The sequence below is a fragment of the Pimephales promelas genome, chromosome 16, assembly GCF_988280905.1.
Source record: "Pimephales promelas chromosome 16, fPimPro1.hap1.1, whole genome shotgun sequence".
In the NCBI taxonomy this organism is placed as follows: domain Eukaryota; kingdom Metazoa; phylum Chordata; class Actinopteri; order Cypriniformes; family Leuciscidae; genus Pimephales; species Pimephales promelas.
In genome coordinates, this window is record NC_142784.1 from 18,003,860 (window position 1) to 18,031,199 (window position 27,340).

The following is a 27,340-nucleotide window of genomic DNA, read 5'->3' on the forward strand; positions in this document are numbered from 1 at the left end:
TTTAAAAGCATGTTATTAAATTAGAGCTTGTACAACTCTTTCTTTTTATCATACAAATGTGTCGTTAAATGTATACAAATATAACAAATTTATCGCCAATCCAAAAAAAAAAAAAAAAAAAAATCATATGTAGACACTGTTCATGGGTTCACAGAGAAACAGTTATTTTTCAGCTTCGTTTTGAAATCACGTGACTTTGGCAGTTGCTCACTGGTTCGAAACAAGCATAGAAGTTCGAAATTTCACTATGCGTTTTGAAAGCGCTCGTCATACTGGAAGTATTTCATTCAGAGTGGCTACAAGATTAATATTGCCAAATTGTAGTTGTCTTTTGTTGTACTGTTTAACGGTTATCGGGTGGCTCACCGACCCCTTTTACAGCGGGACTCCATTCAATCACTTTTTGGGCGAGTGCCATGCTGGCATCCTCTGAATTCAAATGGAGAAAGAAACACAGCGCACATGATCGTTTTGCTGCCGCATGAGAGGGGGGGCATTTAAATAGACCACTGCCAGTTCACATTGAAAGTGGACAGACATGGAAGACTGGAAGACCAAACTTGTAAACGCAACTGGCGTCACCCAAAACTTAATAGGCTACATGCCAATGTCTTTCTTAGCTACTCAAGTTAATAGAGACAATATTATTATCATGTACCAGGGAAACTTAGTTTACATCTTTAGCGCTTTTTGTTGGACAAGTAACTAGCCTACTAAAGTTTAGTTGACGTGCTTTTTGGCGCTTCAGTTGGAGGCGGTGTATTTCGGACTGGAAGCGCGACAGCGCCAATAAAAATCGTCGCAGGACATCTACCACCCCCACACACACACTGCCCATGACTGTGGACAGAGAAATGGTGCACGCAGATTTATTCGAATATGTGTTATGTCCGAGAAACGTTCATATGTTGGTAGAGAGGTAAATGGATACCAGCAATGATGAACAAGTTTGGATCAATGCATCTCTGTATATTTCTCGTTCACGCGGCGGTGAGTAAGTTAGTATTTTTCTTTTTGTACCTTTTTCTTTTAAAACTTGTATTGTTTTTGTGAAAAGTTTTGCTAAAGTGCTCAATGTACAGTGAATATCATAATTTGCATGTCCTTGATAAAATTTGTGAACACATTGATTTAGGATACGATTTGTAATTAAATACATTAAATAGATAATATTAATATTTAATTTAATATATTAATAATTATATATGAACATACATGGATAGTCTACATCTGATAATATATATGTATTAAATGAAATGTATATATATATTCATTTATTTTAATGTATAGCCTATAAATAATTGCATAGTAATCATATATATATATATATATATATATATGATATAGTTAAGTGTAATGTGTATAATTTAATATCTATAAAAAAATATGAATAAACAAGTGTAAGTTACTTGACATATTGCAAGAGGACCAATTTTTTTATTTATTAAAAAAATATTTAAATTTACTGCGTTCAGCTAAACAGGATTAGAACATTCCTTTTTATTCACCGAGCCACTCATTGGATACCAGATAGTTTAGTGTACTAATGTGGATAATTTAATGTATCTATAATTAACAAGTGTAAATTACCTGACATATTGCAAGAGGACCAATTTATTTTTTATTTAAAAAAAAAATGAAGTGATGCTTTAAATTTATAGTGCATTCACTTAAACAGGATTAGAACATTCCTTTTTATTCACAGAGCCACTCATTGGATACCAGATTGTCCAGATCTAAACTGACATTTTAGAGCTTAACAAAGGCAGGTACCTTGGGAACCCAAATAAAGACACATATTCAGGTTGGCGTGGGATACTGTGGTAAGGGGAGAACCACAAGAGCTCTCAAAGCACAGACCTTACACAAATCAAGGTATACTGTTGCTGCTTTTAGAAAAGGTCTCTTACAAAGAGCCTTGTCATGGGATTTAATGGCTGAAACTGTTCCATGTTTCTAGCTCCACACCTTTATTTGATGTTTTTCTCCTCAGTGGCAAATTTGTAAGTTAATGTTTTCTTCTTTTATCCTACAGATTTTCTTCAGGTTTACTGCTTATGGTGTTTTCTGTACCAGTTCAACAAGGACAGAGCTGGGTAATAGGGATGAGAAAGAGTGGTTCAACATATCAGCTCGGCCATCTATGAGCAAATCAGGCTCAGCTCCAGTTCGTAGTAGAAGCTTCTCACAGCTATCATTTTCCAAATCTGTATATTCCTTTGAAGTGATGGAAGACACACCCCCTGGTGAGCATTGCTTTTATATGCTGTCGAGGTCAGAATTATTGGCACCTTGGTAATATGATAAAAGAAGGCTGTGAAAATAATACTGCATTGTTGATCCTTTTGATCTTTCATTAAAAATATAATCACCAAAATGTAAATAAAATCACCAAAATGTAACCTTTTATTGAAGTAAATCTAATCAGGTGTGTGCGTGTACCATTTTTTGCACGCCTGGGTTATAGGAACATGAAATTATGCTGCCATGACTTCTAGTTTCACAAGAGTGTAATATTAGGTAACAAACACACACAAAAAAATCCCTTAAAGGGTGGTAAGGTATGATTTCACTTTTCTAACTTTAGTTAGTGTGAAATGTTGCTGTTTGAGCATAAACGACATAATCAAAGTTACAACGCTCAAAGTTCAAAGCAAAGGAAGATATTTGCTTTTAAAGAAATCGTTTTTTAAGGACTACAACAAACGCCTGGTAGGAACTACACGAGCTTCCTCCCGGGTTAGTGACATCACCAACCCTAAAATGTACATAAACCCCACCCCCGGGAACACACAGTCCATGTTGAGAAGAGGAAAAGTGTTTGTATAACAGTATGTTTGTGAGTCAACTCAAACTTTAGCATCCATCTTTTCACACACAATAGAAAGTCACTCTGTGTGCATCTTACAACAGTACCTATACGAGCGATTTATAGATTTTCATGACAGAATATGCTAATTGAAGATAGTTAACTGCACATCAGCAATATAAATTCATCAACTAACCATTCAGAGACATCATGTTGCATTCTACATGTTGTCACTTCTTCTTGAGTCTCTCCATCGTAGAACTGACTCTGTTTTAACATTAAAGGCAGAACAGTTTCTGACATTTTAGTGTGCCGACAGGAATGTTGCAACACACGGACTCTGGGTCGAACATGTATGGGCGAAAGATTCCGGTTGCCATTTTAAAACATTGGAAGTTTTCAAAACTATTTCCCCCACGTGCACTGACGAGTGAGTTGAAACTCATTATAATATGCAAAACTGTTATCCTCTCACAGCAGTGGGCGTTTACTTCCATGTCTTCATTGCGAATATCGTATAGAATCGTAAGAATATCGTTCTGATGTGAAGCAAATAGATTGTTGAGAAAGTGCCCGTATAAGAAAATAGCCACTATCAGGGCAAGGATTCAAAAGTTCCAGTCAACAGGAAATGTCACAAATTGGCGGAACCTTAAAATAAAATAAACTCCATAAACTCCAGCATATTTAGTTGTCAGACACTTCTGGGACTTTAAACGGGACCAGGTTTCTATGGTCAGATTAAACAAAAATGGCTTTTTTTTGGCAGCAAACCCACCAGATGTGGTGCTCACAGGGATAAAAAAGTAGCCTATGTCCATTGTTAAATATACAGCTGGATCTTTAATGTGGGTCTATTTTTCTGCTGGAGGTCCTGGACTTCTTGTTCAGATACCAACAAAATCTAAACTTGACCACCTCTGCTAGAAATCTTATAATGGGCCGTGGTTGGATCTTCCATCAGGACAATGATCCAAAACAAACATCTACACAAACATGGGTAACTGAGCACAAAATGAAGGTTCTGCCATGGCTTTTCCTTTCCTCTGACCTGAATCCTGTGGAAAACTGAAGAGGAGAGTGTATCAACATGGACTTGGGAATTTGAAGGATCTGGAGAGATTCCGTATGAAGGAATGATTTCTAATCTTTCGTCAGGTGTTCCCCAAACTCATCAGGCATTACTGTATAGGAGAAAACTCAGAGCTGTTATCCTGGCAAAAGGATTAAATAAAAGTGTGCAATTAATTGTGGCCAACGGGTATTAGATAAAAAATTTATTTGTTTCATAATGAGATTTCCCCCCACATTTTCAATTGTTTTACTTCAAAGAAAGGTTAGATTTTTGTGAATTGAGAGAAAAAAAGTTTAACAATGCAGATATATTTTCACAGGATTCTTTACCAAAGGGTGCCAATAATTCTGAACAGGACTATATATATATAAATACACTATATATTGTCTAATCTGTTTGTGACCACATTTCAAACACTATTTTCCCTGTATTTGTCTAATATTACTTAAATTTAGCCTTGTCTGTCTCCTTCATAGGAACAATTGTGGGACATGTGGAGGCAGTATACAGTAAAGAGAATGAAACCTCAGTGTACTCTGTTCAGGAGGATGATGGTGATGGCCTCTTTCTTCTCAATCCACATTCCGGTGAATTCCTCCTGTCCCGCGCTCTGGATTTTGAGTTGGAACGCTACTACATCCTGACTGCTGCAGCTCAGCAGGGAGACAGTGAGCTCAGTAGGGTCAGAGTGTACTTCAATGTGATCGATGTCAATGACAACCCACCAGTGTTCGACCAGAAAGCCTTTTCTGCCTCTTTACCAGAAGATTCACCTGTTGGAATGTGCTTCCTAAGTCTGAATGTTTCAGATCCAGATGAGGGTAACATTGCAGTACACTACTGTTTATTTTCAAAGAAAGGAATGCTTTTATTTTGGAGGGATGCATTAAATTGATCAAAAGTGATAGTAAAACCTTTATGTTACAAACTATTTGTATTTCAAATAAATGCTATTCTTTAGAATTTTCTATTCACCAAAGAATCCTGAAAACAATGCACTGATTTCAATAAAAATACATTACACTGATTATGGTAATTTGAGCATGAAATCAGCACATTAGAATGATGACTGGAGTAATGATGCTGAAAATTCAGCTTTGCCATTGCCAAGTAAAAAGTATTTTAAAATGCATTGAAATAGAAAACCATTATTATAAATCGTAATATTTCAGTTTTTACTGTATTTTTGATCAAATGGTGGTGATCATGTGTTCATAAGATTCTCGTTTAAGTCTAGTCTTTGAAAACATTTTCTTTTTTCTTTTGTTTTTAACATCTCCATTACCCAAATTGAGACATTCAAACAAAGTGAGGATGTATTAAAATACTTAAATCTAGTAAATATAGAATTAGCACAATGGATGGTACCGGTCATCTTTTATTTTCCTTTAAGCACAAAACCTCCAGGTTCACACGTTTGAAAAGCTTTGGGAAATACCAAACAGGCTAAAGTGGTCAAATTAAATCTTACGTCATTTCTCCTTTGTAAGCGTCCTGAGACTATGAATAGGATCCTCTCTTGGGGATGCTGGCTACTGCTAATAATGGAGAACACCCTTTCTCGGCTTCTCTTATTTCTGGTTCAGGTTGAAGCATATTATGTATTCCACATAAAAGTCCACAATGAAATTCTGATTTTTGTTCCTTTAAACCCATTTAGGAAGTTGCTCAGGTTTACTCAGAAGCTTTAACAGCAACAAGAGTGACCAAGATTGTTGAGATGTGTTTGAAAAGATACTCCATTTGTTCTGGAAAGAGATAGACATGCTCTTTATTGGAGATGTTACACCAAAACAATTGCTTTCCGCCTCAGGGATTGAAGTTCTGTCCTTTTAACAAGCCTTTTACTAAATTACCAAACTTTTTGTATGGAGATCTGATAATTATCCATCATCCAACATTCAGTTAATCTTTAAAAACATTAATAATTTAATAACGCTGTTAAATATTATAATGAATACTCATATATCATACTGTACGTTATAATGATGTTGTTACACACCTCATGGCTCAAAATGGACTCAACAAAATTGGGACACACGAGAGCCAAATTTCGAAAGAAAGTTATCTATTAACAAAAGGAAAACTATACAAAATTTGTGTAATGTAGCAGTCAGGTGTCAGTAATGTTTATGTTGGCCATTGTAATTCAGGTTTTCTTTTTTCTTGTATCCAACAGGTATTAATGGAGAAGTGTATTTAGTGGTGACATCTGGAAATCTTGAGAGTAAGTTCTCTATAAACCAGCAGGGAGCTCTGTGTCTGCGAGGGGAGTTAGACAGAGAGACAAACGCAATGTATAGTCTCATTGTCCAGGCCAGTGATCTTGCTCTACCCACAGAGGCTCGACTCACATCCTCAGTGCATGTTACCATCTATCTTCTGGATGTCAATGACAACTCCCCGCTCATCACAACACCCAGTACAATTCGTCTTCCAGAGAATGCACCTCTTCGTTCTGTTGTTACGGTCATACAGGCAATAGATGCTGATGCTGGATCCAATGCTGAAGTTGTTTTCATTTTTGAGAGTGCAGAAGAAGAACCGTTCAGTATAAATAGTTCAACTGGGGTTGTGTACCTGCAGAAACCATTGGACAGGGAAACCGAGGACGTTATCACAGTCAAATTGAAAGTCAAAGACAAAGGTGTACCTCCGTTGTTCAGTTCATTGAACCTCACAGTGCTAATTGAGGATGTGAATGACCACAATCCAGAGTTCATTCAAAGCTCTTACAGCCTTTCAGTGTATGAGGATGTACCTCGCGGAACAAGCCTGCTCAGAATCAACGCAAGTGATCAAGACATTGGGTCGAACGGGCAGGTGCGGTTCTCTGTCTCAGAGAGTGGGTTCATGATAGACTCTGTTCTAGGCGTTGTCTCAGTGATAGACAAGATGGACCGTGAGAAGAAGCCTTTCTATAGTTTTTCAGTCCTAGCAGAAGACCTAGGAGATGTTCAAAGGTCTGCCACGGCAACCATCAATGTCACAGTCCTAGACGTTAATGATTGCGTGCCTATTTTTTCATCTAAATCACTTACATTACATGTCTTCGAAAATGGAGAAGACACTTCTCAGCACATCCACCAGGTACTTAATTTAAAATGGAAATGATACACTAACTTCTGGTTTAATTGACTACATTTTTTGTTTTTGTTTTAATTTATTGTTCAATGATTCATGTATTTTGTAGATATATGCGACTGATGAAGACTTGGGAGTTAACGGTCAGCTGACATATTCTTTAGAATCAGGAAATAATGAGAGTATCTTCTCACTTAGTTCCAATGGAACGTTCCAAATCTTACAAGATCTTGATAGGGAAGTGAAAAGCCATCACATGTTGAAAGTTATTGCGTTTGATTCAGGTAATCATTTGCTTCATTCACCTCAGTGGCTCAATAGATATAATCACTTATTTGCTTGTTTCTGGGTTAGTTTAATATTCTAGCTAGGGATGCACGATATTTATGTGCCAAATATTGGTTATTAGTTAATATTAGAGATTTGTTTTAATTTATCAGTGTTTACTGAATATTTAATTGTGCATGCTTATTTTCCTTGTTTGTTATTTTTTAAAAACACTAATAATTTAATAACAGTTAAATGTAGTATTTAGTGAAATTCTTATAAATGAATATCCATTTTTTATGCCGATCTATTCACTAGTAGCTTTTAAAACTATTTATTTTATGTTTTTAGTGTTTTGTTTTTGATTTAAACGTATCAGCCATTACATGAAAATATTCATTGGTATTAGCCTGAATTTTAATCGGTGCATCCCTAATTTATTCTTTACATATTCAGTGGTATTATTATTACAATTTCTTTATCTTTCCGTTCTAGGATTCCCATCACTGACAAGCACAGGCACCATGGTTATTGTTGTTGATGATGTCAATGACAACGTTCCAGTATTTGACAATGACACGTTCAATACTCACATATCAGAGGATTCTCCTGTTGGGATGGTTTTTTGGAGAATTACAGCTTCAGACTTAGATGAGGGGATAAATGGACAACTAAAGTAATTTAATAAGCACACTATAATATGGTCACAATATTAGCATTTTTGGTAAAGATCACTTGTGTTTTGTCTTATGAGCAAGGGTTATTTTAGTATTATTTATATACTGTCAATTTAATATTTTGATTAAGCACTTATTTTAATATTTTGTAATTTTAATTGTAATTTTAGCCTTTGTATTTGTATGCGCTTTTGTCATTTCTTCTTGTTTATTTTGATTTTTGATATATATGTCATTTCTTCTTATTTATTTTATTTATTCTTATATAATTGTTCTATAAATCTTTAATTAATTTTAATTTTAGTTTTAGTACCAAGGAAACATTGGTGATTTTCGTTTTAGTTTTTCATTTAATATTTATATTTTAATTTATTTAAGTTTTATTTCAATTTCCAAAAGCCATTTTTAATCATTTTAGTTGGCAACAACAACACTGATATGAGCCTGTATAGTATAATATAATTGACTGTAGATATTTAACTTCATATATTTCACTTGCAGATATTCTTTAGAAGGCCTAGATGTTCCTTTTTCCATCAATGAAACATCTGGAGATTTATTTACCGTAAGTTCCTTGGACAGAGAGGCAGTGGCTTTGTACAGATTTTTTGTGACTGCAACTGACGGTCATCCCACGAAGCCTCTTTCAAGCTCAGCTGCTGTTTCAGTAAAAGTTCAGGATGTGAATGATAACTTTCCGTCCTTTCTTTATGGACCATATGTGGCCAATGTTCCTGCTGGGATAACCAAAGGTAAATGTACACACTATTATAGTTACCCTAATATTTGTATCCAGTGTTCTTAGACAACTGCCTTTAAAAACAACAACAACAACAACCAGTTTTTATTGTGTATTTAACAGGATCAGTTGTCGGCACAGTGATGGCAAAGGATGCAGATGCTGGATTGAATGCAAAACTACATTTTTCTCTACATGGCCAACAGGCCCATCTCTTCTCAATTAACCCTAGCACAGGAACTGTGTTCACTACAGATTCTGTGAAGAGAAGAAATGACATCACAGTTGATGTTCATGTGCAGGATGGAGCAGATATGCCAAAAATGGACATAACAACTTTGACTGTCAGATTCCAGAATGACTCCTACTTTCCTCGAATTGCAGTCCAATTACATAAATACGTCCTCTCCGAGGACGCAGCTACTGGGACCCTTGTGGCTACTGTGGCTGCAGAAACATGGAGAAACATATCAGTGTCTTTCTATCTGGCCTCTGGAAACTTTGGGGAAGTTTTTGAGCTTCACCACAGCACTGGTGAACTGACTGTCAAGTATCCATTAGATTTTGAAACCAACAGGCATTTTCATCTCACAGTTGAAGCCAGGGACTCAGGGATACCGCCATTTTCATCATATGCCGAACTTCCTTTGAATGTCAGTGACGTGAATGATAATCCACCATTGTTCTTGCAAAGCATCTACAGATGTGAAGTCTATGAGAACTTGGCTTCAAGTTGGGTGTGTAATGTGTTAGCAACCGATGCAGATTCTGCAATGTTTGCAAAGGTGGAGTACTTCATTTTAGCGGGTAACATCGGAGGCGCATTTAAAATAGACAAAAATCGTGGCAGTCTTTCCACAACAAAGCGTTTAGATCGAGAAAAATTACCATATTATAATCTCACCCTCAAGGCCGTGGATAAAGAAAACAACAGTCTTTCGGCCATTGCAGCAGTTATCATTGTAGTTCTCGACACAAATGATCATGCGCCCCGCTTCTCACAGATTTTCATCACAGAGGTTCCTGAGGACGCCCCTGTGGGCTTTTCAGTCATTCAGATAACTGCTACAGATGAAGATGTTGGTTTAAATGCTGTCATTGAATATACAATCATCGGCCATTATAGTGAGTTCCCATTCAGTATTGATAAAACCACTGGGACTTTACTGGTACTGCTTCCTTTGGACAGAGAAGATCAGGATCATTACATAGTGAAGGTTAATGCCAACGATTCTGCTTGGAGTATTAGCACAGACATCACCATAGACATTACAGATATCAATGACAATACACCGATCTTCTATCAACCACTCTACTCTGTCACTGTCCCTGAGATGAAGAGACAAGAAGTTTCACTTCTACAAGTTTGTGCTACTGATAGAGATCTTGGTGAGAATGCACGTATCCTCTACTTCATCGACCCTCAAAATGAATATTTTTTGGTAAATGTATCAACTGGGGAAATTTCAAACAAACAGCCCGTTGTTCTCCGTAATTCTGAATCTGTAAATTTTGCGTTTACAGTTGTGGCGTCTGACTGCGGCAGTGTTCCTTTGAACAGCTCTAGCATTGTTTCAGTGACAATAGTACAACATAATAATTTCCCACCCTCGTTTTTACCCTTCAGGACTTTCGTACCAGTCCCTTTAACCTTGGTTGTGGGAACAGAAGTGATCCAGATATCTGCAGTAGATCAAGATTCTCATGAAATGAATAACAATGTTGAGTACTTTAATAGTGGTGGCAATGGATCTCTTTATTTTGAGGTAGAACGTAACAGCGGAAAAGTGCTGTTGAATAAAACTTTAGCAAATAGCCTTAACATCATCCTAACACTTCAAATCACTGTGAAAGATAAAGGCCTCCCTCCACTTTCTGCACAAACTGAAATCAGTTTTGAAGTCACACAAGAGAACCTGTTCGCACCACATTTTCTTAACAGCAAAGTTGAGTTTTTTGTTCCAGAAGATTTGCCCGTTGATTCAGTTATTGGAAAGATCCAAGGCAAAGATAAAGATTTCGGCGTCAATGGTGTTATTTCCTATTCTTTTGATGGTGGGAATGAAAATGGATTGTTTTCCATTGGACACTCGTCAGGATTGATCATGCTTGTTAAAGCGCTTGACTTTGAGGAATCAGAAACCTACCATCTAAACGTCATTGCCAAGGATGGAGGCTGGCATCCTAAGATGGGGAGACTCAATATCACAGTATATGTTACAGATTTAAACGATAACCCTCCTATATTTACGTCTAGAGATTACTTTGCCACTGTTTCAGAAAATGCTTTAATTGGTACCTCAGTTTTGCAGGTTTGGGCAAAGGACGCTGACACAGGAATTCACTCTCAAATCACGTATTCGCTTATTGCAGGAGACATCCATCTATTCTATTTGGACACTAAAAATGGCACTATCACCACTTCAGAGATATTTGACTATGAGAAAAATCAGCATTTTGAACTTACAGTCAAGGCCACCAACATTGGCTTTCCATATTTGTTTTCTGTTGCCCATATATACATCCAGGTCGCTGGCCTCAATGAATTCATCCCTGCTTTTCAAAGACATCTATACAACTTCTCTGTGTCAGAGGCTTTGCTGCCAAAAACTGAAATAGGAAGGGTCATGGCTATAGACTATGACTTGGGGCCTGATGGAAAAGTGTTTTATGTACTTGCAGGGCAAAGTAAAAAATCTAGTTTTATGGTGGACGAGCACACGGGAATAATATATATCTGCAAAGATTTGAAAAATCGCCATCAAAATGAAGACATCCTACGAGTGTTGGCAAAAAACAGAGGCGCCATTACTGGATTTAATGTTGATGAGGCATTAATACATCTACACATATTAGATGAAAACGATCCACCTGAGTTTGAGTCAATGCTCTACACTGTAGCGGTGCCGGAGGACATCTCGATTGGGACCTCCATAACTAAAGTCAAAGCTGTGGACCAGGATGTTATCACAGAATGGAGCAGGTTCTCTTATAGAATTGAACATGGAAATATCAATAGTTCCTTCATTATAGATCCGGCCAGTGGCGTCATTTTAGTTAACAGTCACTTGGATAGAGAGATGTGGGCCATCTACAACCTGACGGTCATTGCTATTGATGAGGGCTCACCTGCTGTAACTGGAAGCACAAGGGTAGCTATCACCATCACTGATGTCAATGACAATTCTCCCAAATTGCTGAACACAGAAGGGTTTGTCCGAGAAAACCAACCTGCTGGCACTCTCGTCTCTACTTTAGCTGCCACAGATGATGATCTTCCTCCAAATCAAGGTCCTTTCACATACTGGATGATGCGACCTGCTGAGGGTTTTTCGCTTGCATCTGATGGAATTCTCCTTACCTCAAGACCTTTTGATCGGGAGCGCAACCCTCTTTTTCACATACACATTGTGGTTCAAGATGCTGGTAAGCCGCCTATGTCCTCCACCACTTTGTTTAATATTAAAGTTCTTGATGAAAATGACAATGCACCACTTCAGAGAAACATCAATATATTGGTGAAATATTATGGAAGTTCTTTCCCAGGAGGACTAATCGGAAATGTGAGACCGACCGATCAGGACGAACTGGATGTGTTCAATTGTACAATCAGAAACGGGCCACTTAGGATGTTTAGTTTCCCATTCGGCATGTGTAATTTGTGGTCCTCCCCATACCAAGGAGAGGCAACATATAATATTTCTGTTGAAGCAAGTGACCAGCTCCACCCTTCAGTCAACAACAGCATCTACGTCAATTACAAAGGCTTTACCAACGTCTCTCTGGACAACTGTGTGTTGTTCTACGTTTCTATATCTACTCTTGAGGAATTTCTGTCTTTGAAGTATTTAAAATTTGTCAAAGCATTGGATAGCCTCTTCAACTTACAAGCATCCAAAACGCATGTGTTTGGAATGAAGTTGCAAGGAGATAAAATGCTGCTTTTGGCTGCTGTGAAAAGCTACAATGGTCAGTATCTAACTGGAGAGGCAGCAAGCGGAATATCAAACATGCATAAAAAGTTACTGGAAGTGCAAAGCAATGTGACTATATCCCAAATAACCAGCGACCCCTGTATGCTCCGTCCCTGCCATAATGGTGCCACCTGCAACAGAAACATTCACATCAGTCAGGAAGTTGCTGTGTTGGAAAGCTCTAGTCTTATATTCGTTTCACCCTATTTTGTGGAGATCTTTAACTGCTCTTGTCCAACAGGCTTTACAGGTGATGCGTGTGAACTAGACTTTGATGAATGCACCAAGGAACCTTGTGAAAATGGAGGAAACTGCTTTAACAATCCAGGAACTTATTTTTGTCAATGCAAAGAGGGGTTCTCAGGACCGCACTGCAATACAGTTGATAATGAATGTCAAACAGTAATATGTTTAAATGGAGGAACCTGTTGGAACAGACAGGGAGGGTTCATATGTGATTGCAGCCCAGGGTATGAAGGTATGGTCATATTACTTATGCACTAAATATTTTTTTGTGTGTGTTTGGTCTATCTAAATTTAATTGGTTTGTTGTACATAAATAACCACTTATTTTTGTTGCAGGAAGATTTTGCGATCGTATTGTTGACCACTGTGCTTCCTCCCCTTGTATTTTTGGCAACTGCTTTAGTTTTTTAACTGGTTACTCTTGCCAGTGTCCATTTGGTAAGAGGAAATTAATGTATCTGTATATTGTGATTCAATTTCTGACCTCATTTTGTGATATTGCTCATAGGCACATATTTGAGACATTTTATTATTTTTTAGTTGAATATTATGTATAGTTAAATTAAGTATTAATTTATAGAGTATTAATTATAAGAATATTAAGTATTTATTATATTAACAATATTATTTACTATAATTTTGTTTCATTGTAAAATGATTAATGTATTATTAATACATTCAATGTATTATATTACCTTAAATGTAATTGAGTAATAAAATGCATATTCAATTTATTCATTTTTATATTCATGTTAAGTATTAGAATATTTGGTCCCACTTTATATTAAGTGGCTTTAAGTACGATGTACTTGCATTGAAAAATAAGTACAATATACTTGTGCTCTTGTTGTATTGCAAAACACTTTTTGCTGCTATTGAGGTGTGATCTGGGTAAGGTTAGGGACAGGTGTGGTGGTATGGGTAGGTTTAAGGGTAGGTTAAAGTGTAAGGGATGGGTCAGCTGTGTAATTACAGATGTAATTACTTAAATTAGTTACAGCGGTAATTACATGCTGGTATTTTAAAAATATAAGCACAATTTAAAAACATGTATGTACACAATAAGTCCATGGTATCAAATTATTTGTTTCAATGAGAGTACATAGTACTTAAAGCCACTTAATATAAAGTGGGACCGAATATTTTAATGATAAAATTAATAATGTAATATCAAACTAAATATATTTGTTGTATATTAATTTATAAAATGTATACATTCTATTTGTATTACATACAATATATACATTTTATTAAATATTATATTATTTTGATAAAAGTTTCAATAATGTATTTTTTCATCATTTAATAATTTTTTTTAATTATTATATTAATTTAAATAGATGCATTTCTGATTAGCTATATACTTTTATGAATAGATATATTTCTGACATTTCTTTTTTTTTTTTTTTTAGGTGTGAGCGGAATCAATTGTGAAGAACACAGTTATGGCTTTCAGGAACTTTCTTTTATAGAATTTCCTCCATTGGATCCACAATATAACTTCATTTATCTGGAATTTGCGACTGTGCAGCAAAACGCGTTGCTTTTGTACAACCAAGGGGACCCGTCAACTTCAGACTTCATGGCCCTTGAAATTGTGAGTGGAAGGCTGTGGCTGTCTTATGATCTTGGATCTGGAGTGATAAGATTGGAAACAGGAAAGATAGTGGCTGATGGAAGTTTTCACAACATCACCGCAAGAAGAACTGGAAATGTAAGTGATTCCTATACATGGTAAACTTAGCAATCAATCAAGCCGTTTTTGTGAAACATTTGTCAGATATTATGCTGGTATACTTCCCTTTGTGTCTCTCAGATAGCCTCTCTAGAAATAGACAACTGCTCGGCCAATGAACCGCAAGGGTTTTGCTTATCGCAGAATGGTGGCACTGGAACCCAAAGGTATAGCATTACATTTAATCTTGACATTTTGTCCAAGATTAAACATACCAGTACACATAATAATTTCAATGTTATCTTCATGCTAATGATTCACCATTTTACATCATATTATTACTTGTTTGTTTATCTGAACTCATACCTCTAAATCATGTTTACTTACAGGACTCTAGAAGTGAGCTCAAATAACATGACGTTTGGTGGCGTGAAGTCCATTGATGTCATTTTGCAAAGGCAAATCAGGACTCACGACTTTGTTGGCTGCATGAGAAACATTCAAGTGAACAACATTGGTCCAGATTCCTTAAAATCTCTGGCATCCCAGAATGTTCTTGATCGGTCAGTTTCAAAAGAAACTTTGTAACTGTAAAAGTTCTTTAAAAAATGCCATGTTTAAATTTACTTCTTTTTGATGATCAGATGTCCGCGAGCAAAAATTCCTCCCTGTGAAACCGCAGAGTGTTTGAATGAAGGAGTTTGTCAAGACCGATGGTCTCACCACCACTGCCAGTGTAGAGACCATTTCACAGGACCCAACTGTGCCATGAGTAATTTCCTTCATACATATCTTTTGTTTGTCTGTTTTTTTTCTGTAATACTTCAAAGTTTAAAGCCTTAAAGTGAATTCACTTTCTGATAGATTTGGCTGAGCAGCATGTTTTGTTTCTCAACGGAGAGGCCTACATTGAGTTTGACGTCAAAGAAAGCTACAGAAGAAATCAGCTTCTACAAGCCATTCTGTATGGGAAGGAAGGTGACTCTCAGGGGTTTGAAAGTGTTGAAATCAAGATGAGGACTGTCAGAAGAAATGCTGTTTTGCTTGTGTGCTGGTGTCGAACAGCACATCTAAAACTTAAGGTGAGCTCTGAAAGATTTTTATGGGCATGTTCAATAGAAGTTAAGCTGATAGCGTTTGTAGCTAATGTTGATTACCAAAAAAAGTCTTTCAACTGTTTCTCTTTTATTTAAAAATATATCAAGGTTACAATGAGGCACTTAAAACTAAAAGACATAAAACAATATAACAAAAAGACACAAACACACAATTAGACAAACCCCATTTGACTCAGTGATTATAAGCCTTCTCGAAGAGATAGGTTTTTAATTTCGCTTTAAAACGTGATTCTGACGATATTGTTCTAATAGAGAGCTGTAGGTTCCATAGTTTATTTCACTCGAACAAATGCTAATCAATTTACAACCTTTATACAATGTGTTTTTCTGGATTTTTAGCTGATATTTTGTCTCTATCCATTAAAATAAACCTACCATAAAAATTATAGACCCTTAATTTCTTTGTAAGAGGGCAAACTTACAAAATCAGCAGGGGATCAAATACTTACTTCCCTCACCGTATCTCTTAATTCAGTTGATGACATGTTTTCTCTTACCTCCTCAGATATCAGATGGAAAACCTCAGTATGTGTTCAGCAATGTCACATCTGGTCAGCAGCTGGAGCTCTCAACGGAGGGAGATGTGTCAGATGGACAGTGGCATGTTCTTCAGCTACGCAGAAAGGGTGCATACATATCTCTGCTTGTGGATGAACGGCATGTTTTCAACACCACCAATGGTACCATAACTCACTCTGCTTTCTTAGTGGAGACCATTTTTCTGGGCACTGCTTCACTGGGAGAATCCAGAGGTTTCCCAGAGACGATCCAGGACTTAGGTTAGATTGCCCCTGATTTGTTGATTATAAAGTACTGCACTTAAACATGCTTTACAGTACTATATTATTTTTTTTTTATAGTATACAATTTAAACAGTTTATTTTTTATTTTATTTTCAGTTGTATTTTAAATTTGGTTTAGTTTTGTTTAATTTCTTCTTTCAATTAATTTATTCATGATTTTTATTCATGTTTATTTGTTTTTTAGTTTGATCATAAAACCCTTATACAGGGGTTGGACAAAATAATGTGAACACCTGGGAAATAGGAAATATCTTTATTAAGGTGTTTTAGTACAGCTTATTAGAATAGATGAATCAAACTTTTGAATAGTCTCCAGTTTTATGGCGTCTATCGGAACATCTGCCAGTTGTTTCAGGGATTTTGAAGGCGGAAATCTGCTTCTCATTCTTCTCTCCAAAACTGCCCACTGTAGTTCAATAATATTAGGGTGACCAGATTTCTCAGAGTAGAATACAGGAAAGACAGGCACTCTCCTCCCCACCCCAATCATAAAAGTATATATATGACAACAACATTATATAGCCTAAGATTTTAGCAGAAGAAGATTTTGTGTTTGACTAACCTTCTCGCTTGACAGAAGACTACTTCTCACTTTATCACTCAGCAATAAAGACATTTTAGGAAAGATGAAATAAAGGACAAACATGATTTTTTTTCATAATAAGTCGTGACACTAAAGACTGTAACTGGTGGCAGTGGTTCTACGATCTACTTAGGCCTACGATGCTTTTGAGAAAAGATCTTTTTACATTTTAGCAGTGTTGTCTGAGATTAAATATTAAGCAATTGCAGCTTTTTCATTGATGATGGCTTTATGAGGTTTTCTGTGGTCAGTTTTTTTTTTTTGGAAAAATGGTCTTGAGGGGAAATATTGAGGTTTGCTGTCACTTTGCTGCAGTTGTTTTGTGTTGTTTGGACACACAATCCTTCTTAGTGTTCGACGATCCCTATCATTCACTTTTGACTTTTGCCCTCTATGCTTCTTCGCTGACGAAAATTTCTGGAAACCACTCTGATCTAGAGAATATAAACAAAAAGATCAATGAAATATAAAAAGATCAATAATAACAATGTTTGTTGCACACACATTATATTAACCCCTATAATAATGGGTGTTTACATTATTTTGTCCAACCCCTTTATTTAGCGGCTTATGTTGCTTTTCTTGTCTTTCCAGGTTTTAGAGGGTGTGTGGAATACATCAAATTCAACGGGCATCTCCTGTCCTTCAGCGGCTATAGTGAGATAGTCCAGGCCAGCTCCAACCCATCTGTCTTCCAAACCTTCTGCGTTTCTACAAACCGCTGTGTTCTGACTCCATGCCTCAAGGATTCGTGTCTATCTGAGCCCTGCTGGAACCATAGTGACTGTGGATCTTCTTCCAAAGAAGACTACTGGTGCATTTGTCTGCACAATGTGTCCGGGTCTCCGTGTGGATCCTGTTCATCTGACGTCATCCACAGCGAGCCCTGTTCTCAAACTCAAAACAGCGTCCCCTTATGGATAGTGGCCATCGTTCTTCCCATCATCCTCATTCTGCTGATTCTGGTGCTATGTATTTTCCTCAGGAGACAAGGAAAACTTTGTGAGGGTGAAAAGAGGAGTCATGTCTACCTCATGCCACCAAGCAAACAGCACGGAACAGATAACCTGGCATTTAGTTTAGGTCCAGCTGATGAGTCTCATCGGAACGTCTCAAATGGGGCCAGCAAACAACCGGATTCGACAAAACCAAAGGATTTAATGCAAGAAGTGGAAAGTTGTATTGAAAATGGGCCTTCTTGTCATGTCTCGGGTTTTGGAGGGAGTGAACTAGAGTACTACGAGATTGACAGCACATACTCAGATTTGAAGAACACAGAGATGAAGAAGGAGGATGAACTTGGAGATCAGGCGAATGGCAATCCAAAATTTTCTCAACCTCAAACTAATCATGATCCATCTCCTAAACTTCATCAGAAAATATCTAGAGGTGATTTTAACCAGTTGCAACGTCAGTCCCACCTGTTCTTCAAGAGAAAATTGGCTCCTGATCTGACAGGCCCTCCACAGCATCTCTCAGTAGATGAGGTTGAGAAGCTGAACACCCCATGGGACCACAAGGGATACCCTCATCACAATTTCAGAGAGTGTCCCATAAAGCCATGTAGAAGCGGGGCGACAGAGACGTCATCAGAGAGTGAAAGTCACTGCTCCTTCACCGGCTCAGAGTTTGACTGTGAGCGAGAACTGTCCCTTGTCAGCTCACATGACAAAGATGAACATCCACCTGAAGGCAAGGACACACTGGCAGTTTCGATTATGATAATTGTAATATAATGATAATGATGATAATAATACACATGATCTATGTATGTGACACAAACAAGAAAAGAGAGACATTGTGTCTTGGTATGAAAGGAATTGTTGTCATTTAAGGCTGAAGAAAAACAGGACTTATACATGGGTCAAAAGGATAAATGTGTTGTTTTTAATATGATTTTTTAAATATAATTAACTACATTAACATTTATTTAAAAAGTTCATTTGTGTTTAAATTATTTTTCTATTAAACCTCAATGTATAAAAAATATTTAAATAAGGTTTTCTAAAATTGTTAATTTAGTTAATTAAATATAAATATACATTGAGTTTATATATATATATATATATATATATATATTAGGGGTGGCACGGTACATGAAAAAACACCCGAACCGTTCGGTTCGCTTGTCTCGGTTCGGTGCGTGTGTGCGTCTCACGGTTCGACGCATGCGCAATGTAACCTCGTGCCCGTATGTGACGTGTGTTTTCTTTTCGCGCGACATAAACTTGTTCGACTTGGACCGGCGCTGCACAGAGCGATCGGTGAATAACATCAAACTAGCGCGAGTCGGCTCTGTACCTATGCATTCATCACTTTCGCGGTATTTGATGTCATTACCGATCGCTCTGTGCAGCGCCGGTTCAAGTTAGTAAACAAGCCAGTAAAAGTGGAGTATGGAGCGCGGTCACGGACGGCACGCGGAGAAATGGCAAGTGGGAGAGATGAGGGAGTTAGAGGATGCGCCAGCGTCGTATGAGTCTATGGTATAAGTCCGGTGTGTGGGAACATTTTGGATTTCATGTTATGATATTTTAATATAACGCTACAGTGGCACTTTATGTTTAGATAAGAGCTTCAGTCATATGTTTCCAAATCCTGCACTTTAATTTTAAGTGGAAAAAAGTACCCTCACATTTTGGGAATAGAAGCATTGTTGATACTGTTTTTGTGTTAAGGTTGAACTTAAATTTCACTTTATGTTTATGGCATTGCTATTGCTATAGCTTAATTATCTATAGGCAATGCCATTTAAAAGACAGTGTTTTAAGAGTTCCTCTCTTTTTCTTTTAAAAGATTGAATTTTGGTAAGAGCTACAAAAGTTAGCAGTTGATACATGAAAGTTAATTTATTTGTGTAAATAAGATTTATGTGATAAAAATGCACAAGTTCTTGTAGAGATAGTGATACACATTCTCCTTTTTTTGCCAAATAAACAAAAAGCATGTCAATTTCTTCTCTCTTGCTGTATCTAAATCTCACCTAGCTTTCCTCTGAGATAGTTCCAAAATGTGCTTAAAGTCAAAGAGTCAAATCCAGTTTGTGCATGATTGCATGAATATAATTTGTAATACTGTATCCTAAAGTGTGGATAATTAAGCTATATATCACTTGCTGAAGTACATTTCTGGAGTGTTAAGATTAAAAGAAAAAATAACAAGAACCGTACAGAACCGAAAACCGTGACCCTAAAACCGTGATACAAACCGAACCGTGGGTTTCGTGAACCGTGCCACCCCTATATATATATATATATATATATATATATATATAAACTCAATGTAAATTAATATGGATCAGAATAAAAACAATTAACTAAATGATCATTTATTTTTAATTTCTGTTTAAAAATATTTTTAATTTCCGGTTAAAATTTTAATAAATAAAAAAATACAATTTTATTTTCAGAAAATTACAAATTAAAATGTAAAAGTATGTCAATATTTCTCAGCAAATATTGATATGGGATTTTAATTTGAATAATTAATCCTCATTTTTTAGAAAGGCTGTCAGAGGCATTCTGAAGATTTGACGCCATCTAGTGGCCATGTAACATCCGTTCAACACCACTTCTACATTTTACACTGTGCTTTAGGAAACAAGAAAGACCTTTTTGTTGACTATTCAAACGAAATATTGAGACACAAATTACATTTCATAAATATAAAATGTGAATGCACTGCATTGTTTGATTATGACAAATATTGAACCACTACATGTGTTTGGTTTTTATTTGACTCTTGTTTGACTCTGTTTCAGCTGCAGAGTTGTCCAGAGGACAGTTTATACTAATGGCCCCTTCACCCTTCAGAGGCATGGTTACATCCCCCTCCGTCCACAGTCTCCCCAACACCTCTGTCTCCGGCAGGATCCATCAGCTAGAGAATCTCCTAAATCTAGGTGTTCACTTTAGCACCTATGCAGATGTGTTCGAGGACATAGCCCGCTTACCGACTATTCAGCCAGCTGATTGTGATTTTCAAAGTGATCAAGAGGAAATCATATGAAAGTATGTTAAAACAACATTCACAACATCCTTTATTGTTTAGTCAGTACTTGTACCTACTTTATATACTTGACCAGAAATACTGGTGAATCATTTATTCATTAAGAAATATAATTATAAAACTGTAAATATATTATTTAAACTTATTGTAATTTACCAATAGTGACTGAATTATGAATATTGCTTTTATCTCGTGTATAAACACGAACGTTGCTGGGCTTATTTTAAAGGGGCTTTACTTTTAGCCAAACTTGACCAAAAATAACATTATGTTGATATGCTTTACCCATTGTTGCTCTAAAAAATATATTAATGAACTGTTTTGTGGGCTTTAAAATCTCCTTGAGAATTCCCCCCTAAAACAGGCTTAGTATCACAGTGTTTGAGGAGCTTAATGATCTTGTCCCATTAGCGCCATCTGTTGTCATATCTCTAACATTACATCTGCCTGTGGAATCCTTGATTCTGATTGGTCAATCGCGCCATCCAGCAGAATGTTATTCCCAGATAACAACCGCTCATCAACACAGGCTCATCCGGGTCACTGAAGTCAGCAATGCTATACACCTAACCTGCTAGGAACAGATTTGCGTTTGGTGAGCTAATAAAATATTAAAACTCAGACAAATCAATATTTTGTGTACAGTTATGTAAAACTGCAGTCCATATCTTTTTTGGGTTAAAAATGATCCGAAATACATATTTGATAAAACACATAACCAGCAAGTGTTCAAAACTATCTGCTTGCCTTTGCTTGATTCAAAGTGGTAAGCTTGTAATGATGTTTTTAAAGGTTTAGTTCACCCAAAAATGAAAATTAAGTCATTAATTACTCACCCCCATGCTGTACCAACCCCGTAGGATCTTCGTTCATCTTCGGAACACAAATGAAGATATTTTTTATTAAATTTGAGAGGTGGATCAGTCCTACATAGGCTGGTTAAGGGAATGAAACTTGACGGCCCAGAAAGTCATTAGAGAAAATGTTTAAATATCCCATGTGCCTACAGTGGCTCAACTATAAGTTTATCAAGCCACGAGACTACTTTTTGTGCGAAAAAACAACAACACATAAATAACAACTTTATTTGACTATTCCATTACTTCCTTGTGGGCCTGAGATGAGAGTTGAAGAGATTTCCAGAACGCATGTGCGAGAACTGAGATGAGGACGTTCTTCTTCGACTACTTCTTGTTACCGGCTGCTCACCGCTTAGGAGTATTACCGCCACCTTCCGTATAAGATGACGTGCTGATATAGCCGGAAGCACAAAAGTTTCTGTTTGCAAGCAAAGGGAAGACGCGCGCTGTACATAAGCTTTTTAATTCGTAAATATGTCTGCTGATTTCGACGTAGATGAAGACTTACCTATTCGAACCAGAATATACAGACACTGAACCAGCTCTCCAATGCTCTCTGTCTTGCAAGAGCTTGGGACTGCGGTTGTGTTGCAGCATCTTCCATTTCTTGCAGTTCAGTGTCTGTATATTCAAAATCGTTAATGAATTTACATTTGGACTTTTTTTTAACGCAGTTCAGGAGCTATGTCCCACTGTTGACAAGACGTGCTGCAATTTGACCAATATTTTGCGTTACGTAGGCAGGCCTACATAACCGACCGACCAATGGTGCAAGAAAGCGGCATCTAACGTTAAAGCAATGCAAAAAAACACACAGTGAATGGCGTCCCGGCCGGACTCGTTTATTTTAGGTCCAAAAAGTTGACATGTCCGGGAAAAAGAGGACGTGTGTTTACCCAGTTTAACACTTTGTAGTATTTTAAATTCACACTGTAGTTGGGATAGCCCAAGTAAACATTTTTTCGCTATAATGTAGGCATTTATAACACAGCATTACGTTACCTTTCTTCCTGTCAGTGACTGCGACACTGGATGGATGGACCAGGCTTCAGCTGGATCTTGAAGCCGAGCGCGTCGGTTAATATCTGAAAATATAACTTTACCAAAAAGTATTGGAAAGAACATAGAAAGTTAGGAAGAGTATTTCCAACCCGATCTCACGAGAATTCGTACGAATTTTACGAGGCGGCTAATTCGTAACAATTCGTATGACCTCACTCGTACGAATTAGTACGATTTTTGCTAAATCGTACATATTTTACGAATTGGCCAATTTGTATGAATTCGGACGAATGACCTACCCCTGACCACATTGGTTTGGACAAATCGTACGAATTCGTACGAGTGAGGTCGTATTAATTATTAGGAATTAGCGACTTTTTAATCACTCGTACGAATTCGTACGAATTGGTCATGAGATAACGTAGGTATTTCACAACCGAGTATTAAGAAATTGGCTAGCTATATTTATTGCTTTATGTCGTATAGTCGCAGATAGCGGACAAAAACCAGTCAACAGGGGAGATATAAACATGGAAATAACGTTAATTGGCTGAAAATTTCGGGAAAAAGTGGAAATAATACTTTATAAGAGTTGAAAGTCACGTACAACGAGAAAAACAACGTTTACAATATGTATGGCTATTGTAATAACTCACACATGTATCTTCTGTCAGCTGCGGCGGTCAACCCTTGAAATTTTAAACTTAACCCAACGGGCTGCGTTGTAATATAAACAACCGTATAAATGTTCCGAATAACCCAACAGAACAACCCAATATTTTTTACCCAGCTATTGGGTACACAATACAACCCAACGTTTTTTAGAGTGTATCAGTGATACTGGCTTCCATTCATAAAAATATGCTATTAAACTAGTTTTTAAAATATATGTATGTCTGGAGATTAACTGTGAAATGTTTACTTTATAAAGTATTTTAGGAACCTTAATGTTTCTAATCATGTTTTTTTTTTTAAGTTAAATTGTTGTACTTGGTTGAGGTCACTCTACCTGATTCAGCATTCAACAGGTAGAGCACTCAATTAATGCACTTTTTGTCATTTTGTTTTCAGTCAGCTTCATCCTTCAATAAAATAAACACTATATAATCACACATTTGTTTGTTGCTACATTTTGCAGTAAATTTCCCATGAGGGAAAGCAAAGTCTTTATTTCCATTACCAAACATTTATGGTATTATAATTTTGTATCGTTACAATAATAGCAATAAATAACAATAGATTGTTAGTCTTGTTGCAGAGTGTGTGCATGTGGGATCTTTGTGTGTACAGGGACAGATTTTTTACTATACAAAGCTATACAAAACCCATAATTCAAGGCTTAATTCTCATAAGTTTTTAAAAGCACAAACATAGAGACAAATTGAGGGATCAAACAAAGATAGGCATGTGCAATCACAGAGTTTAAAATTTTAATAAAAACTATTGTACATTTAACATAAATTTCAATGTCTCAAATATATTTTGTATAGCACAGTTTAAAACAACTGAAACTTAACCAATGTGCTTTACATTGATACAAATATCTTATTAAAAAGGTGAAAAAAGAGTATCTGTGAAATTAAATATAGTATTTGTATTTATATTTTATAAGATTGGCCACCCCGTCATGCATATGGTGGTGAAACCTCCAACACTATATTGGCCAGTGTTTCAGTTTCATTGTCACTGTATCGGAATAATTATTTCTGGACCAGATTTTTTTTTTAAGATTTAAGATTTAACTTTCCTTTGACTCCAACCTGTTTTATCTTCATTTTTCTAATTATTGCCTCTTTGATCTCTTTAGTCTTGAAGCAATATATAAACGGGTTAATAACAGCAGGTATGAGACTATACATCAAGGAGACCACAATGCGGATGTCAACACTAAATTCATAGCCAGCAAAATGTGTCATATACACAAAGGTTCTGGGTAGATAATACAAACATATGATCAGTAACTGTGGAGTGCACGTGGAAAAGGCTTTATAACGTCCTTCTGAATTTGACATTCTCAACACAGTGATGATGATAGAGATGTAAGAAAATAAGATAAAACTTAAAGGACCCCACAGAACAACCATGGCAACGACTACAGATGTGACTTTCATGGTAGTTAAATCTCCACATCCCAGTTTGCTTAAAGACACGTGATCACAGTAGCAATGGGCTATGACATTTGACCCACAGAAATTCACACTGAGGAGCAGGAAAGTGACTCCAACTAACTGCAGCATGTTTGCTATCCAAACACATGCACACATAATGGCAATAGTTGAATTTTTAATCAGGGTATGATATCTGAGAGGATTGCAAATAGCTATGAATCGATCAAGAGCCATCAGTGCCATGAGAAATGAATTTGTAGCCCCAAGAAAATGGACAAAATACATCTGCGTCAAGCAGGTGTTAAATGATATGATTTTGTCTAACATCCAGTACATTGCAATGATTCTTGGGTAGGTGGTCGTTCCAAGTGCAAGATCTGCCATTGCGAGGTTACAGAATATTAGGTATGTTGGTTTCTGAATGCTTTTCTCACACATCACAAAGACAATCACGAAAATATTCCCCGTAGCAAGAAGGAGGTATAAGACGAAAAACAAAGCTCCTACACATCCGTAATACTCGGGAGGGAGGCCAGGAAAACCTCGTAGAACAAACTCAGTAATCATTGTTGTGCCGTTTGTATTTTTGTAGGTTCCATCATTGCTGCTCGACCCCATCTGGCAAAATAAAAAGTAAAATAGCATCGTAAAACTCTTTATGTACTCAAACTCGCTGAGGAGCATGAAAGTGACAACTAACTGCAGCATGTTTGCTATCCAAACACACACATAATGGCAATGAACATGCCTATAGAAAGATAAAAAAAATTGAACATTGCTCTATGATTTTAGCATAGACATTAATACTTTTAGCTTAGATCATATTTTTTTATAGTGCAGAATTTACAAACACAATATTTACAAATAGATTAAGACAAAACAGGCTCATGATCTTTTTCTAGACATACTTACAGCACAGGTCAGAGTGTCCTCAGTTATGTTATGATTACAAGTTTGCTTTGGCTTTTAAATGCTCACACTTGATATACCCCCCCTTCCCCATAAACTTAACAACCCTCTCCCCCAACAGAACATAGATTTTATAATATACAGTAGGGGGTGGAATGAGCAGTTTTGTTGCACATAAACCTAGATGTAATGTATTTATTTATATAAGTATTCACTGTCAACATTATCAAATTCAAAAAACTTAATGATCTATATCAACCAGTGATAAAAATTTGTTTTTGGTTAAAAAGGCTCACATATACACAGTACAATCACACACACACACATCTCAAAATACAATAGATACAAGGAAGACAAAAGTAGGCCTGCCTTTCACTATGCAAATAAATAAAGGCTCAAGCCCAATATACTAATAAAACTTTTTGATCTTGTTTAAAATATCAGCCCATTCTCACTCCCAAGGCGTCACCTAACTGACGCCTTGGGAAGCATTTGGACATGCTTCAATATCTGACGCTTTAGGCGCCCTTTAGCGTCAGTTAGATGACGCCCTAGGATCGCGTGTACTCTACCCCCACCCCACACCTAAACCTAACCGCGTCCTTTAACAGACGCTTTCCTTTAGCGTCAGTTAGATGACGCCGTAGGATCGCGTCATGTAAGTGACGCTAAAGGGCGCCTAAAACGTCAAATATTGAAGCATGGTCAAAGGTGACGCCTTGGGGTGAGAATGCGTTGAAAATATAGCAATAGGAATAAAAGAGTTCCTGTAAGCTTTCTTTTTGACCAAAGGAGCTCTAAAGCGACAACCTGATGGTAGCATAGACATCATGTAGTTATTGGCCACTGGGCGCAAGAATGCAGCCACCATCATAAAATGGTCATACTCCTATTGCGTTGCATAGTAGCAGTAGATGCCAGAGCACTGTGCAGCATATTCCTGCTCAAATCAACGGAATGCATAGCTGATATAAAAAATTGGACTCGTAATTTCCTACTACTAAATTCTGAAAAAACAGAGATTCTAATTATTGGACAAAAAACTTCCACACGTAACAGAATACTGTCTAACACTTGATGGCTGCTCTGTTAAGTCTTCATCGTCGGTAAGGAACCTGGGTGTGCTCTTTGATACCAATCTCTCATTTGAAAGTCATATGTCTAGTATCTGTATAACCGCATTTTTCCATCTTAAAAGTATATCTAAATTACGTCATATGCTCTCATTGACAAATGCCGAACAATTCGTTCATGCGTTCATGACATCAAGGCACTGGGTGGTTGCCCTGCACGCTTAATGAACAAACTTCAGCTAGTCCAAAACACAGCAGCTCGAGTTCTCACCAGAACCAGGAAGTATGACCATATTAGCGCGGTTCTGTCAACCCTGCTTTGGCTGCCTA

The 27,340-nt window shown here is 36.9% G+C and overlaps 2 protein-coding genes across 2 annotated transcripts; one reads left to right on the forward strand and one right to left on the reverse strand.

The window, feature by feature from the left end:
- Positions 1 to 766: 766 nt before the first annotated feature.
- Positions 767 to 24,032, forward strand: LOC120478764 (protocadherin Fat 4). Its single transcript, XM_039670881.2, has 17 exons — positions 767 to 990; positions 2,036 to 2,246; positions 4,361 to 4,705; positions 6,064 to 6,974; positions 7,078 to 7,252; positions 7,731 to 7,911; positions 8,414 to 8,664; positions 8,775 to 13,103; positions 13,208 to 13,309; positions 14,284 to 14,585; positions 14,688 to 14,773; positions 14,936 to 15,109; positions 15,191 to 15,318; positions 15,411 to 15,628; positions 16,170 to 16,443; positions 17,645 to 18,742; positions 20,811 to 24,032. Exons 1-17 carry the CDS (start codon positions 937 to 939, stop codon positions 21,056 to 21,058), a joined length of 9,087 nt encoding a protein of 3,028 aa, XP_039526815.2. The 5' UTR covers positions 767 to 936; the 3' UTR covers positions 21,059 to 24,032.
- Positions 24,033 to 24,644: 612 nt separating this feature from the next.
- or30bw1 (odorant receptor, family 30, subfamily BW, member 1) lies at positions 24,645 to 25,646 on the reverse strand. Its single transcript, XM_039670501.2, has one exon. It carries the CDS (start codon positions 25,644 to 25,646, stop codon positions 24,645 to 24,647), a length of 1,002 nt encoding a protein of 333 aa, XP_039526435.2.
- Positions 25,647 to 27,340: the final 1,694 nt, after the last annotated feature.